The following is a 13,986-nucleotide window of genomic DNA, read 5'->3' as shown; positions in this document are numbered from 1 at the left end:
ATCATATTCTGCAGCGTTGTATGGATCATGGGGGACATATAATAATAGAAGACATTGCAGAGTAAATATAGTCAGATGAAACAAGAGCAGCCATGTCTTCCTTTATAGTGTACAGCCATATATTCCCCTATAGCGACATATATACCACAAGAGTGCAAACACCTGCTTCACATATATAATATAGATCAGTGATGGCGAACCTATGACACGCGTGTCAGCACTGACACGCGTAGTCATGTTCGCTGACACGCTGGTCGTGGCTGTGTGGCCGGTCTCCGTTGTCTGTGGGCGGTCGGCCGTGCAGGTGGGCGAGCGGGCATGTGGGCGGACGCTCGATCATACGGCGCTGCTTCTGTCCTCCCATCCTGCTCTGCGGAGGCCGTGCACTCCGCACGTCAGAGCGTGGAGACAGAGCAGCCCCGGCAACTTGTGCTGTGCCTGCTGCAGCCCACTCAGCTCCAGCCTCTTCTCCAGGCCCCGACGCCCTGCGCTCCGGCATGAGAAATAGTCAGCCCGCACCAAAGCACGAAATACCTCTCCTCGGGGGGGTGGAGGGGTTTTGGGGGGGGGGGGGCAGCGGCCTGTAACTATACTGGGGGGGCCGGGCCTGTAACTATACTTGGGGGGCCGGGCTTGTAACTATACTGGGGGGGCCGGGCCTGTAACTATACTGGGGGGGCCGGGCCTGTAACTATACTTGGGGGGCCGGGCCTGTAACTATACTTGGGGGGCCGGGCCTGTAACTATACTGGGGGGGCCGGGCCTGTAACTATACTGGGGGGGCCGGGCCTGTAACTATACTTGGGGGGCCGGGCCTGTAACTATACTGGGGGGCCCTATGACAATATTGGGGGGGGGGGGGGAAGTCCCTGTGACTATACTGGGGGGGCCCTATGACAATATTGGGGAGGGGGGGGGGGCCCTGTGACTATACTGGGGGGCCCTGTGACATTATTGGGTAGGGGGGGAGGCCCTGTGACTATACTGGGGGCCCTATGACAATATTGGGGAGGGGGGAGGCCCTGTGACTATACTGGGGGGCCCTGTGACATTATTGGGTAGGGGGGGGCCCTGTGACTATACTGGGGGCCCTATGACAATATTGGGGAGGGGGGAGGCCCTGTGATTATACTGGGGGCCCTATGACAATATTGGGGAGGGGGGAGGCCCTGTGACTATACTGGCGGCCCTATGACAATATTGGGGAGGGGGGAGGCCCTGTGACTATACTGGGGGCCCTATGACAATATTGGGGAGGGGGGAGGCCCTGTGACTATACTGGGGGCCCTATGACAATATTGGGGAGGGGGAGGCCCTGTGACTATACTGGGGGGCCCTATGACAATATTGGGGAGGGGGGGGGGGGCTGTGACTATACTGGGGGGCCTGTAACTATACTGGGGGGCCCTATGACAATATTGGGGAGGGGAATTCCCCAATATTCATGTTCATGGCACCGCACACAAGTTAAATAACAGCAAGACCAACAAAAGAAATCAACTGACAGATTAACAAAGAAGTCACTAAGCAGGTAAATAATTATACATATTTTTTATTTAAACTCTAAATATCACAAAATTAGGGTTTTTTTTCTAAAGGTGACACACCACCCGAGTTATGCTCGTTTTTTTGGCGAATTTTGACACACCAAGCTCAAAAGGTTGCCCATCACTGATATAGATAATAGACTCCTGTCCCATATCTAATGTCCCGCTTTTCCTGTCATAGAGTATTCTCCTCCAGGGTGCAGCCTCCTCATATGATCTGTGTGATGCTGCCCCCTGCTGGACAATGATAGCCCCAGATATACATATCATAGCCCCAGATACATCAATAGATAGTTACTATACAATTTCAAGTCCCCACTAACAAATTTTTGGTGTTTTTCAGGGTTTTTGGTGAAAGGAATGACTCAAGATGGACAGGAGATAAAATCTCAGTGTTCTGGGATAAATGGAGAGTAAGTGGATTTACAAAGATGGAGATGCAAGTGATGTGCACAAACAGCGCCACGCCGGCCCCTAGGTTATGTGTGGTATTGCGGCTCAGTCCAATTCACTGCAGTGCGGCTGAACTGCAATACCAGACATAACCCATGGTGTGGCGCTGTTTTTGAAATAAATCAGTCATATTTTCTAATCCTGAACAACCCCTTTAAGGCTATTGTTGCCACCTCTCTTGTAGAATGGATACGGCGTCGTCAGAAGATTCTGGGACTATGGAGAATCCGTCTGACAGTGAAAGCACAGAAAGTGAATATCATGAGGCCAGTGAGGGGCTGACATCGCCCCAGGTAGACATACAAGCACCACTGACCAGCATCGGCCCACCCAAGGAAACCCCTGAGCCCCCTGCACCCGGGTCATCCCCAACCAGTCCCGTTCCCAGGTAAGAGCCGGATACTAGTCCTGATTATACGCAGCCATCTGATGAGTCCAATGCTCAGCAATATAACTCGCCCTCCATGTTGTCCCTATACAGGGTGGAGCTCAGTAACGTCCTGATCTCGGGCTGCGTGGCCCTACAGAAATCCCTAGATGAGCCTACAGCCCTCTCAGATGCAGAGAAGGTAAGGGGGGGATTTACAAAAACATAAGTTTCCCACCCGCTGTGGAACTACAAGTCCCAGCTAGAAACATTCACTCTGCAGAAGGATTTATGGTTGGCACGGTATACTGGGAGTTGTAATTCTCTTATCTTGTACATATGCATTTGCACATTTAGTGAGTCATGAACCAGGAGAGCTCAGGATGAACAGCACAGTAGGTTTCCTATAACTGCCTGTATAACGGACATTGATTTCTTAGATTTAATATGTATGATAGATAATGATCCCTAAAAACTGAATGAAAATTAAGGGTCTTGCCCATCATGCTTTGTGCCCTGTCCTCTGAAAGTGATATAATATATGGATATGGACGTGCATGTGATATATTATCATTCCTTATGTGTGTGTCATCTACAGGCAGCAGCACACGAAGCCGTGGTGAAGGAATGGATGAAGATCTTCCGCCAGAAGGAGGTGGAGCCCGCCATCATCCGCCATCACCTAAATGTCTTCCGCGCTATGTCTCCACGTCTCCTGGAGGTCATCGTCAACATGGCCGATACTAAAGGGAACACTGCGGTGCACTATGCTGTGTCCCAGTCTAACTTTACTGTGGTCAGGCAGCTACTTGATACTGGTGAGGGCTTGTATACTGGTAATTAGGAACAGGGCTGCCATCAGGGGGGGTTAAGTGTGATTGTGTTCAGGGGGCCCCAAGGAGTAGAAGGGGCCCCTAGTCACAGAAAACCCTACTCCCTTCCTAGGAGCAGGGAACGAACTCTCCACACACGGCTGGATTATCATTCTGTTTGGTGGGGGGGGCACAAATTTACTAGTGAGGGGCCTCAAAATTCCTACTGGTGGCCCTGATTAGGAAGGTGGTCCTTAAAGGGCGGTCACATAAATCCTCAATGACACTAATATATCTAAATACTAACTATACATTTCACATTGCAAATGAACAGAATGAAAACTAGTGTGTATATATTCTAAAATTTAGGGGTTTTTTTATCATTAAAATTTGAATTACTCTGCAGTTTCTACTTTCTGCCAGTAGAGGTCACTGTTGTGTATCACCACGGTAGAAAACTAATTCAATGCTGGGATTACTTCCGCTGCTAAATAAAGTATGTCCCTATGTTGCTCTATATGGTAGGGCCCCCAAAAAGTGCCTACATAGCAACTATTCTCTGCTGTAGTGCTCATGATAAGACAAATATGGAACCTCTTTGCGCCCTGTAATAGGCGCCACTCCCCTGATTCAGGCACAGTTGGATTTTTTTTTCCTCTAGCCCCCACTGTTCCCAAATAATCATCAGCGTTAGTTTTGGAACCCAATATGCTAATTAGCTGATCAATTGTCAAGTAGGCTGTGCAATGGTGAGAATGGCACCACCCATCTGACCATGCCAATAATAACGACACTGATTATTCGGGATTGGTGAGGGCTAGAGAAAAAATTCCAACTGTGCCGGAATTGGTGGAGCAGCCTCTATTATCAGAGGCAAAGAGGTGAAAGAAGTGAGAGGTCCACTTTAATCATCCTTATATGAGACCCCATAACCTTTTGTAAACCCAACTTCCTGCACCCAGATCTTTCTATTTCTCAGTGGATTCTTGGACCCCTCTGAGATGCCTCCTCTAACGCCTCCTCCTCCTCTTCTTCTTACTTTCTCCCAGGCCTGTGTGATGTGAACAGACAGAATAAGGCCGGATTCACTCCCCTCATGCTTACGGCTCTGGCAGCCTTCCGCTCCAACGAGGACATAGAGACGGTCACACAGATGCTGCGCCTTGGAGATGTCAACTGCAGAGCCAGCCAGGTGTGTGCCCGTACACAGGTGGATGACTGAAGGGTGACCTACTGTTACCCAACATGACTACATACAATGGCTTCAAGGGGTTACAGTACCGATGTCTCTGTGTGTGTGTATATTTACAATTATTGGTAATATATACATATTTTAGATTTATACATTTCGGATTTTGACATTGTATCAATTTTTAGATTGAGATATTTTACATTTTTATTCTAATATTTTACCATTTTTTTATTTTGATATTTTTCTATATTTTAAATTTCTATATTTTTTATTCACATTTTCCTTTTTTATCTATATATATTGTAGAGCTAAATATTTTAGATTGATGCATCTTATATTTCTATATTTTAGATTTTTTATTCATATTTTACATTCGTTTATATAATATTAGTGTGTGTATGTGTAATATATATATATATATATATATTGTATAGCTACCGTATATATTTTAGATTGATACATGTTATGTCTGTATTTTTTTTTTAAGGGGTTTTCTCAGAATCCTATAACCATTTCCATTGGTTCATGACAATGTGGGTCCTTTCACCCCCTCGCTTTGGGCCTCCGTGTCCTCTCTATAGGACTGATGTAGATAATAGATAATAATTTGCTGGTACATTTCAGGCTGGACAGACGGCTCTGATGCTGGCGGTCAGTCACGGGCGCCTGGATGTGGTTCGCGCCCTCCTGCAGTGCGGGGCAGATGTAAATGTACAGGATCACGACGGCTCCACCGCGCTCATGTGCGCCTGTGAACACGGACACGTGGATATTGTCAGCCTCCTACTGGCCGTTCCGAACTGCGATATGACACTCACAGATCACGTAAGTAACCCCCTAGTGTGCCCTTACCTTCCTGTATACAGTATACGTCACTGATGGACATGAAGTTAGCATCTCTTTAGACATTCACCTTCCATGGTTCAATCTTAACATTCTGGTGGAGGAAAAAGAGGAACGCAGGTGCACCCACTAAGCCAATCCAAAGAAAAGAATTTCTCCAGCACTCACAAATGAATAAAATATAACTTTATTGTTCTATTAAAAATACCTGACAAACATGGGATGCGTGTAATAAGACCATGACTAAGAACTTAAGTTTTGTGTAGTTGGAAACGTGTTGGTCTTTTTACTTGCATCCCATGTTTGTCATGTATTTTTAATGGTGCATTAAAGTTCATTTTTGAGTGCTGGAGAAATTCCTTTTTTCTTTGGATTTGCCACTCTGGAACCGACCCGGCTTCCTCCCCCTCTCCTGTGCACCTTCAACAAGCAAGTCTACTACTTGGAGATCAGGGGTTGGTGAGCTGAATTGCAACATGTATTTTTGCTTTTTGATGTACCCACTAGGCATCCAGTGCCTGGAAAACAGGCACGAGTAACCCCCACTTACCCAGGTACACCCATGCACCTCCAACCTGCACTTCCCCCTTAATAAAGAGGTTCTAAGGCAGCTGTTCCTGGCTGCTGCTGAGCCACAGCTAGAAAGACTTAATCCTTCTTTAAAGAGGATACTAGTAATGCTAAAAGCAGTGGATGAAGTATAGGCCAAGAGAGTAGTAGTGAAGTGGGGTGCATGATGGCGGGGTACTTACTGTAGTAAAGGCGGAGATGAAGTGGGTAGTAGCCTATGAACATGCTAAGAGGGTAGTAGTAAAGCAAGGAGTGCATGCTGATGGGGGACCTGCTGTATAAAGGGTGGTAGCACATAAAGGAGTACAGGTCAAGATGTTAGTAGTACAGGCTGTGAGAGTAGTGACATAGGTGGTAATAAAGGCAAGGATAGTCTGCACGAGTACTACAGGATGAAGGAGGTAGTTGTCCAGGTAGTAGTACAAGCTGCGAGTGCAGGGGTACAGACCAAGATGGTAGTAGTACATGTGGTAGGACAGGAATACATTGTATTGGTACAGTCAGTACTACTACCTGAGTAATATAATACTGCTCTGTGTATGTCTGTGTATTAGGATGGGAGCACAGCTCTGTCTATTGCGCTGGAAGCTGGGCAGAACGACATAGCGATGCTTCTCTACGCTCATGACGCCAAGACCTCCGCTGCGGTGAGTTACTACCAGGTAGTCCTCCTCCTCTATCATCCTCTTCTACAGATGATACCATGTGACCCCTGAAATCTGCTGTCTCATGAAGGGACACAGGCAAGAGGGAGGAGCTATGTGATTTGGAGTAGGCTCCTCCTAGACACAAAGTGGCAGGCATGAGGATGGGGTTATGTGATTTGGAGTATGAGATTATACAGTATGGAGTAACCAGAGTGGCAGACAAGAGGGAGGAGTTATGTAAGATATAGTATGCTCCTCCCAGGTGACAGACAACCGCGTGTAATGTGACCGCGTGTAATTTGCATGTATTGGTAACATTCCTGTTTTCTCTTTTAGGGAGTGGAGAAAAATCTTAAGAACCAAGGTGCAAACCCAAGCGATGAATCCCAGTAACTGGATGATTTTGGGTTCTGAACCTCCACCCCCGGTGCTCTTCACAGGAAAGACTAGGGTGGACCATTGCCTCTGCATGCCGCCCAGAGCCATGGGGAGTCCCCTAAGACACAGCACTGCAAAAACCACTACTCATCCTGCTTCAGCACCATGGAGAGGACCAGAGGAGGCCTGAGGGGAGTGCGGGCTACCGGCAGGGGCAGCGAGGACAGGAGGCTGGGGGGGCAGGTTTAGAATAGGTTAATGGAGATGTATCTGAGGGAGAAAGCAAAGACTAAGAAGAGAAGATAAGGACATAGGAATAACCTATCTCTGCTTGCTGTCTGTGAAAAGTAATATTCTTAGACCCTCACAGCTGAGGGTTTGTCACAATAGTAGCCATTGTTCTCCATAGGAGCCTCCTTATATTGTCCCTTCACTCAGGCAATTTCCTAGTTTATGATGCAACAAACTCTCAGCTGTGAGTAGTCTTTAGTCAGCAGCTATTAAGCCTCTGGATGTCAACAGGATTTTCATTCACTGACAGTCAGTAGAGGAACTGAAAAATGAAAAGTATATTCAAAAGTTGTAGAACTTTCTATATTGTACAATAATGCAACTTTATAGACATAAAATGGAGGACCCCTTTAAATGTTTAATCCATCTAATAACCCCTCCAAGGTGCCACAATCCGTACCCCTTATTAATGAATTGGTGGTCTCTGGATACTTTGGGCTCTATATATAGTCAATGTAAACTAGGATGATGTCAGACAGACTGACAAAAAGGACCATATCCCCACTAATCCCCTAGTGACTTAAAGGGCAACTCTACCTTCATATACATACTTTGCATGGATGTCATAGAAATTGTCATGAAACATTAGCCCTAAAACCCTCCCCCACTCCCACAGTTATATTTCTATGTTTCTTAGTGTATGATACAGAAGGGACAACGGGTCAGGGTTTGACATAGTGGAACATAAAGGGTTAAGTGCAGGGTAGGAGGACTGTGACTCTAAGAGAAGGTGGACCTCAGAATTAGGACAGAAGGAAAAGTGGAACAGACCAAAGCAATCAATCACATCACTATTTAAACTTTATATTTTTTGGACATGATGCTGAAAAGTAAGTGATGTGATTGGTCGGTGTGGGGCTATGCTTGGGTCATGCAGAGGCTGGTGGATTTCGGGGGACCCCCTCTCAGGCGCTTCCATACAACTGCCATCTAAGCTCCTTCAATAAATGTTAGCAATAATATTCCTGTTATTGGTTGTACTAGAGGCACTGCTATATATATATTTTTGTTATCCATACTTATATGTGAGACGGTTACTACCTGTATTGTACCAGGGTTATCACTATATAAATATATGTATATAATAAAAGGCTATAAATCCACCTCATGGCTCGCTGTGTTATGTCATAGGCAGCTCTGACCTCTGGGTCTTACATTGTCCTTTGAATCCTGCTCTATCTTTTCAGGCCATGATGTATGTTTGGGGTCTTACTGTTTCCTTTGGTCTATCCTCATGTCTATCCTCTGGGTCACTCTCTATTCTACTGGGTCATGCTCTATCTTCTTATGGGTCACTTTCTATTCTTTTGGGTCATGCTCTATCTTTTGGGTCATGCTCTATCTTCTTTTGGGTCATGCTCTGTATTCTTTAGGGTCAAGCTCTGTCTTCTTTTGGGTCAAGCTCTGTTTTCTTTTGGGTCATGCTCTATCTTCTTTTGGGTCATGCTCTATCTTCTTTTGGGTCACTCTCTATTCTTTTGGGTCCTGCTCTATCGTCTTTTGGGTCATGCTCTATCTTTTGGGTCATGCTCTATCTTTTGGGTCATGCTGTGTCTTCTTTTGGGTCATGCTCTATCTTTTGGCTCATGCTCTATTTTCTTTTGGGTCATGCTCTATCTTTTGGGTCATGCTCTATTTTCTTTTGGGTCATGCTCTATCTTTTGGGTCATGCTCTATCTTTTGGGTCATGCTGTGTCTTCTTTTGGGTCATGCTCTATCTTTTGGCTCATGCTCTATTTTCTTTTGGGTCATGCTCTATCTTTTGGGTCATGCTCTATCTTTTGGGTCATGCTGTGTCTTCTTTTGGGTCATGCTCTATCTTTTGGCTCATGCTCTATTTTCTTTTGGGTCATGCTCTATCTTTTGGGTCATGCTCTATCGTCTTTTGGGTCATGCTCTATCTTTTGGGTCATGCTCTATCTTTTGGGTCATGCTGTGTCTTCTTTTGGGTCATGCTCTATCTTTTGGCTCATGCTCTATTTTCTTTTGGGTCATGCTCTATCTTTTGGGTCATGCTCTATTTTCTTTTGGGTCATGCTCTATCTTTTGGGTCATGCTCTATTTTCTTTTGGGTCATGCTCTATCTTTTGGGTCACTTTCTATTCTTTTGGGTCATGCTCTATCTTTTGGGTCACTCTCTATTCTTTTGGGTCATGCTCTGTCTTCTTTTGGGTCACTCTCTATTATTCTTTTGGGTCATGCTCTATTTTCTTTTGGGTCATGCTCTATCTTCTTTTGGGTCATGCTCTATTTTCTTTTGGGTCATACTCTATCTTCTTTTGGGTCATGCTCTATCTTCTTTTGGGTCATGCTCTATCTTCTTTTGGGTCATGCTCTATCTTTTGGGTCATGCTCTATCTTCTTTTGGGTCATGCTCTGTCTTCTTTAGGGTCAAGCTCTGTCTTCTTTTGGGTCAAGCTCTGTTTTCTTTTGGGTCATGCTCTATCTTCTTTTGGGTCATGCTCTGTCTTCTTTTGGGTCATGCTCTATTTTTTTTTGGGTCATACTCTATCTTCTTTTGGGTCATGCTCTATCTTCTTTTGGGTCATGCTCTATCTTTTGGGTCATGCTCTATCTTCTTTTGGGTCATGCTCTGTCTTCTTTAGGGTCAAGCTCTGTCTTCTTTTGGGTCAAGCTCTGTTTTCTTTTGGGTCATGCTCTATCTTCTTTTGGGTCATGCTCTATCTTCTTTTGGGTCATGCTCTATCTTTTGGGTCATGCTCTATCTTCTTTTGGGTCATGCTCTGTCTTCTTTAGGGTCAAGCTCTGTCTTCTTTTGGGTCAAGCTCTGTTTTCTTTTGGGTCATGCTCTATCTTCTTTTGGGTCATGCTCTGTCTTCTTTTGGGTCATGCTCTATCTTCTTTTGGGTCATGCTCTATCTTCTTTTGGGTCCTGCTCTATTTTCTTTTGGGTCATGCTCTATCTTCTTTTGGGTCATGCTCTATCTTCTTTTGGGTCATGCTCTATCTTCTTTTGGGTCATGCTCTGTCTTCTTTAGGGTCAAGCTCTGTCTTCTTTTGGGTCAAGCTCTGTTTTCTTTTGGGTCATGCTCTATCTTCTTTTGGGTCATGCTCTATCTTCTTTTGGGTCATGCTCTATCTTCTTTTGGGTCATGCTCTATCTTTTGGGTCATGCTCTATCTTCTTTTGGGTCATGCTCTGTATTCTTTAGGGTCAAGCTCTGTCTTCTTTTGGGTCAAGCTCTGTTTTCTTTTGGGTCATGCTCTATCTTCTTTTGGGTCATGCTCTGTCTTCTTTTGGGTCATGCTCTATCTTCTTTTGGGTCATGCTTTATCTTCTTTTGGGTCATGCTCTATCTTTTGGGGCCATGCTCTGTCTTCTTTTGGGTCATGCTCTATCCTCTTTGGGTCATGCTCTGTCTTCTTTTGGGTCATGCTCTATCCTCTTTTGGGTCATGCTCTATTTTCTTTTGGGTCATGCTCTATTCTTGAGTTTTTTACTGTTTCCTATGGGTTTTGTCTATCCTCTGGTACACGCTCTAATCATTGGGCCATGTTCCATCCTTTGGGTCACACTCTATCCCACCTGGAGCTTACAATATCTTTTGGGTCATGCTCTATTTTCTGATTTACACACATAGATGGATTGGTTCATATTCTATCCCTTGGATCACACTCTATCCCACCATGCCCTATACCACGCTGTATACTCCTGGTCACACTCTATCCCACCATGCCCTATACCACGCTGTATACTCCTGGTCACACTCTATCCCACCATGCCCTATACCACGGTGTATACTCCTGGTCACACTCTATCCCACCATGCCCTATACCACGCTGTATACTCCTGGTCACACTCTATCCCACCATGCCCTATACCACGGTGTATACTCCTGGTCACACTCTATCCCACCATGCCCTATACCACGGTATATACCCCTGGTCACACTCTATCCCACCATGCCCTATACCACGCTGTATACTCCTGGTCACACTCTATCCCACCATGCCCTATACCACGGTGTATACTCCTGGTCACACTCTATCCCACCATGCCCTATACCACGGTGTATACTCCTGGTCACACTCTATCCCACCATGCCCTATACCACGGTGTATACTCCTGGTCACACTCTATCCCACCATGCCCTATACCACGGTGTATACTCCTGGTCACACTCTACCCCACCATGCCCTATACCACGGTGTATACTCCTGGTCACACTCTATCCCACCATGCCCTATACCACGGTGTATACTCCTGGTCACACTCTATCCCACCATGCCCTATACCACGCTGTATACTCCTGGTCACACTCTATCCCACCATGCCCTATACCACGCTGTATACTCCTGGTCACACTCTATCCCACCATGCCCTATACCACGCTGTATACTCCTGGTCACACTCTATCCCACCATGCCCTATACCACGCTGTATACTCCTGGTCACACTCTATCCCACCATGCCCTATACCACGGTGTATACTCCTGGTCACACTCTACCCCACCATGCCCTATACCACGGTGTATACTCCTAGTCACACTCTATCCCACCATGCCCTATACCACGCTGTATACTCCTGGTCACACTCTATCCCACCATGCCCTATACCACGGTGTATACTCCTGGTCACACTCTATCCCACCATGCCCTATACCACGGTGTATACTCCTGGTCACACTCTATCCCACCATGCCCTATAGCACGGTGTATACTCCTGGTCACACTCTATCCCACCATGCCCTATACCACGGTGTAAACTCCTGGTCACACTCTATCCCACCATGCCCTATACCACGGTGTATACTCCTGGTCACACTCTATCCCACCATGCCCTATACCACGGTGTATACTCCTGGTCACACTCTATCCCACCATGCCCTATACCACGGTGTATACTCCTGGTCACACTCTATTCCACCATGCCCTATACCACGGTATATACTCCTGGTCACACTCTATTCCACCATGCCCTATACCACGGTGTATACTCCTGGTCACACTCTATCCCACCATGCCCTATACCACGGTGTAAACTCCACGTCACACTCTATCCCACCATGCCCTATAACACGGTGTATACTCCTGGTCACACTCTACCCCACCATGCCCTATACCACGGTGTATACTCCTGGTCACACTCTATCCCACCATGCCCTATACCACGGTGTATACTCCTGGTCACACTCTATCCCACCATGCCCTATACCACGGTGTAAACTCCACGTCACACTCTATCCCACCATGCCCTATAACACGGTGTATACTCCTGGTCACACTCTACCCCACCATGCCCTATACCACGGTGTATACTCCTGGTCACACTCTATCCCACCATGCCCTATACCACGGTGTATACTCCTGGTCACACTCTATCCCACCATGCCCTATACCACGGTGTATACTCCTGGTCACACTCTATCCCACCATGCCCTATACCACGGTGTATACCCCTGGTCACACTCTATCCCACCATGCCCTATACCACCGTATATACTCCTGGTCACACTCTATACCACCATGCCCTATACCACGGTATATACCCCTGGTCACACTCTATCCCACCATGCCCTATACCACGGTGTATACTCCTGGTCACACTCTATCCCACCATGCCCTATACCACGGTGTATACTCCTGGTCACACTCTATCCCACCATGCCCTATACCACGCTGTATACTCCTGGTCACACTCTATCCCACCATGCCCTATACCACGGTGTATACTCCTGGTCACACTCTATCCCACCATGCCCTATACCACGGTGTATACTCCTGGTCACACTCTATCCCACCATGCCCTATACCACGGTGTATACCCCTGGTCACACTCTATCCCACCATGCCCTATACCACGCTGTATACTCCTGGTCACACTCTATCCCACCATGCCCTATACCACGCTGTATACTCCTGGTCACACTCTATCCCACCATGCCCTATACCATGGTGTATACTCCTGGTCACACTCTATCCCACCATGCCCTATACCACGGTGTATACTCCTGGTCACACTCTATCCCACCATGCCCTATACCACGGTGTATACTCCTGGTCACACTCTATCCCACCATGCCCTATACCACGGTGTATACTCCTGGTCACACTCTATCCCACCATGCCCTATACCACGGTGTATACTCCTGGTCACACTCTATCCCACCATGCCCTATACCACGGTGTATACTCCTGGTCACACTCTACCCCACCATGCCCTATACCACGGTGTATACTCCTGGTCACACTCTATCCCACCATGCCCTATACCACGGTGTATACTCCTGGTCACACTCTATCCCACCATGCCCTATACCACGGTGTATACTCCTGGTCACACTCTACCCCACCATGCCCTATACCACGGTGTATACTCCTAGTCACACTCTATCCCACCATGCCCTATACCACGCTGTATACTCCTGGTCACACTCTATCCCACCATGCCCTATACCACGGTGTATACTCCTGGTCACACTCTATCCCACCATGCCCTATACCACGGTGTATACTCCTGGTCACACTCTATCCCACCATGCCCTATAGCACGGTGTATACTCCTGGTCACACTCTATCCCACCATGCCCTATACCACGGTGTAAACTCCTGGTCACACTCTATCCCACCATGCCCTATACCACGGTGTATACTCCTGGTCACACTCTATCCCACCATGCCCTATACCACGGTGTATACTCCTGGTCACACTCTATTCCACCATGCCCTATACCACGGTATATACTCCTGGTCACACTCTATTCCACCATGCCCTATACCACGGTGTATACTCCTGGTCACACTCTATCCCACCATGCCCTATACCACGGTGTAAACTCCACGTCACACTCTATCCCACCATGCCCTATAACACGGTGTATACTCCTGGTCACACTCTACCCCACCATGCCCTATACCACGGTGT

At 46.8% G+C, this 13,986-nt stretch overlaps 1 protein-coding gene across 3 annotated transcripts in view; it reads left to right on the top strand.

The window, feature by feature from the left end:
• KANK2 (KN motif and ankyrin repeat domains 2) overlaps window positions 1-8,203 on the top strand; it is a 46,042-nt gene extending 37,839 nt beyond the window's left edge. For 2 of the 3 annotated variants that reach the window (XM_072149554.1, XM_072149552.1), the window contains 8 exons: window positions 1,891-1,960; window positions 2,185-2,388; window positions 2,482-2,569; window positions 2,966-3,185; window positions 4,229-4,371; window positions 4,996-5,196; window positions 6,339-6,446; window positions 6,768-8,203. In XM_072149554.1, coding sequence (XP_072005655.1) covers window positions 1,891-1,960; window positions 2,185-2,388; window positions 2,482-2,569; window positions 2,966-3,185; window positions 4,229-4,371; window positions 4,996-5,196; window positions 6,339-6,446; window positions 6,768-6,824 — 1,091 coding nt within the window. In that variant the 3' untranslated portion in view covers window positions 6,825-8,203. The remainder of the gene's footprint in view (window positions 1-1,890; window positions 1,961-2,184; window positions 2,389-2,481; window positions 2,570-2,965; window positions 3,186-4,228; window positions 4,372-4,995; window positions 5,197-6,338; window positions 6,447-6,767) is intronic. The other variant, XM_072149553.1, reaches the window with a different exon arrangement.
• Window positions 8,204-13,986: the final 5,783 nt, after the last annotated feature.

This window comes from Engystomops pustulosus, chromosome 4 (assembly GCF_040894005.1).
Source record: "Engystomops pustulosus chromosome 4, aEngPut4.maternal, whole genome shotgun sequence".
NCBI classification, from domain to species: domain Eukaryota; kingdom Metazoa; phylum Chordata; class Amphibia; order Anura; family Leptodactylidae; genus Engystomops; species Engystomops pustulosus.
This window is presented reverse-complemented; position numbering and strand designations above follow the sequence as displayed.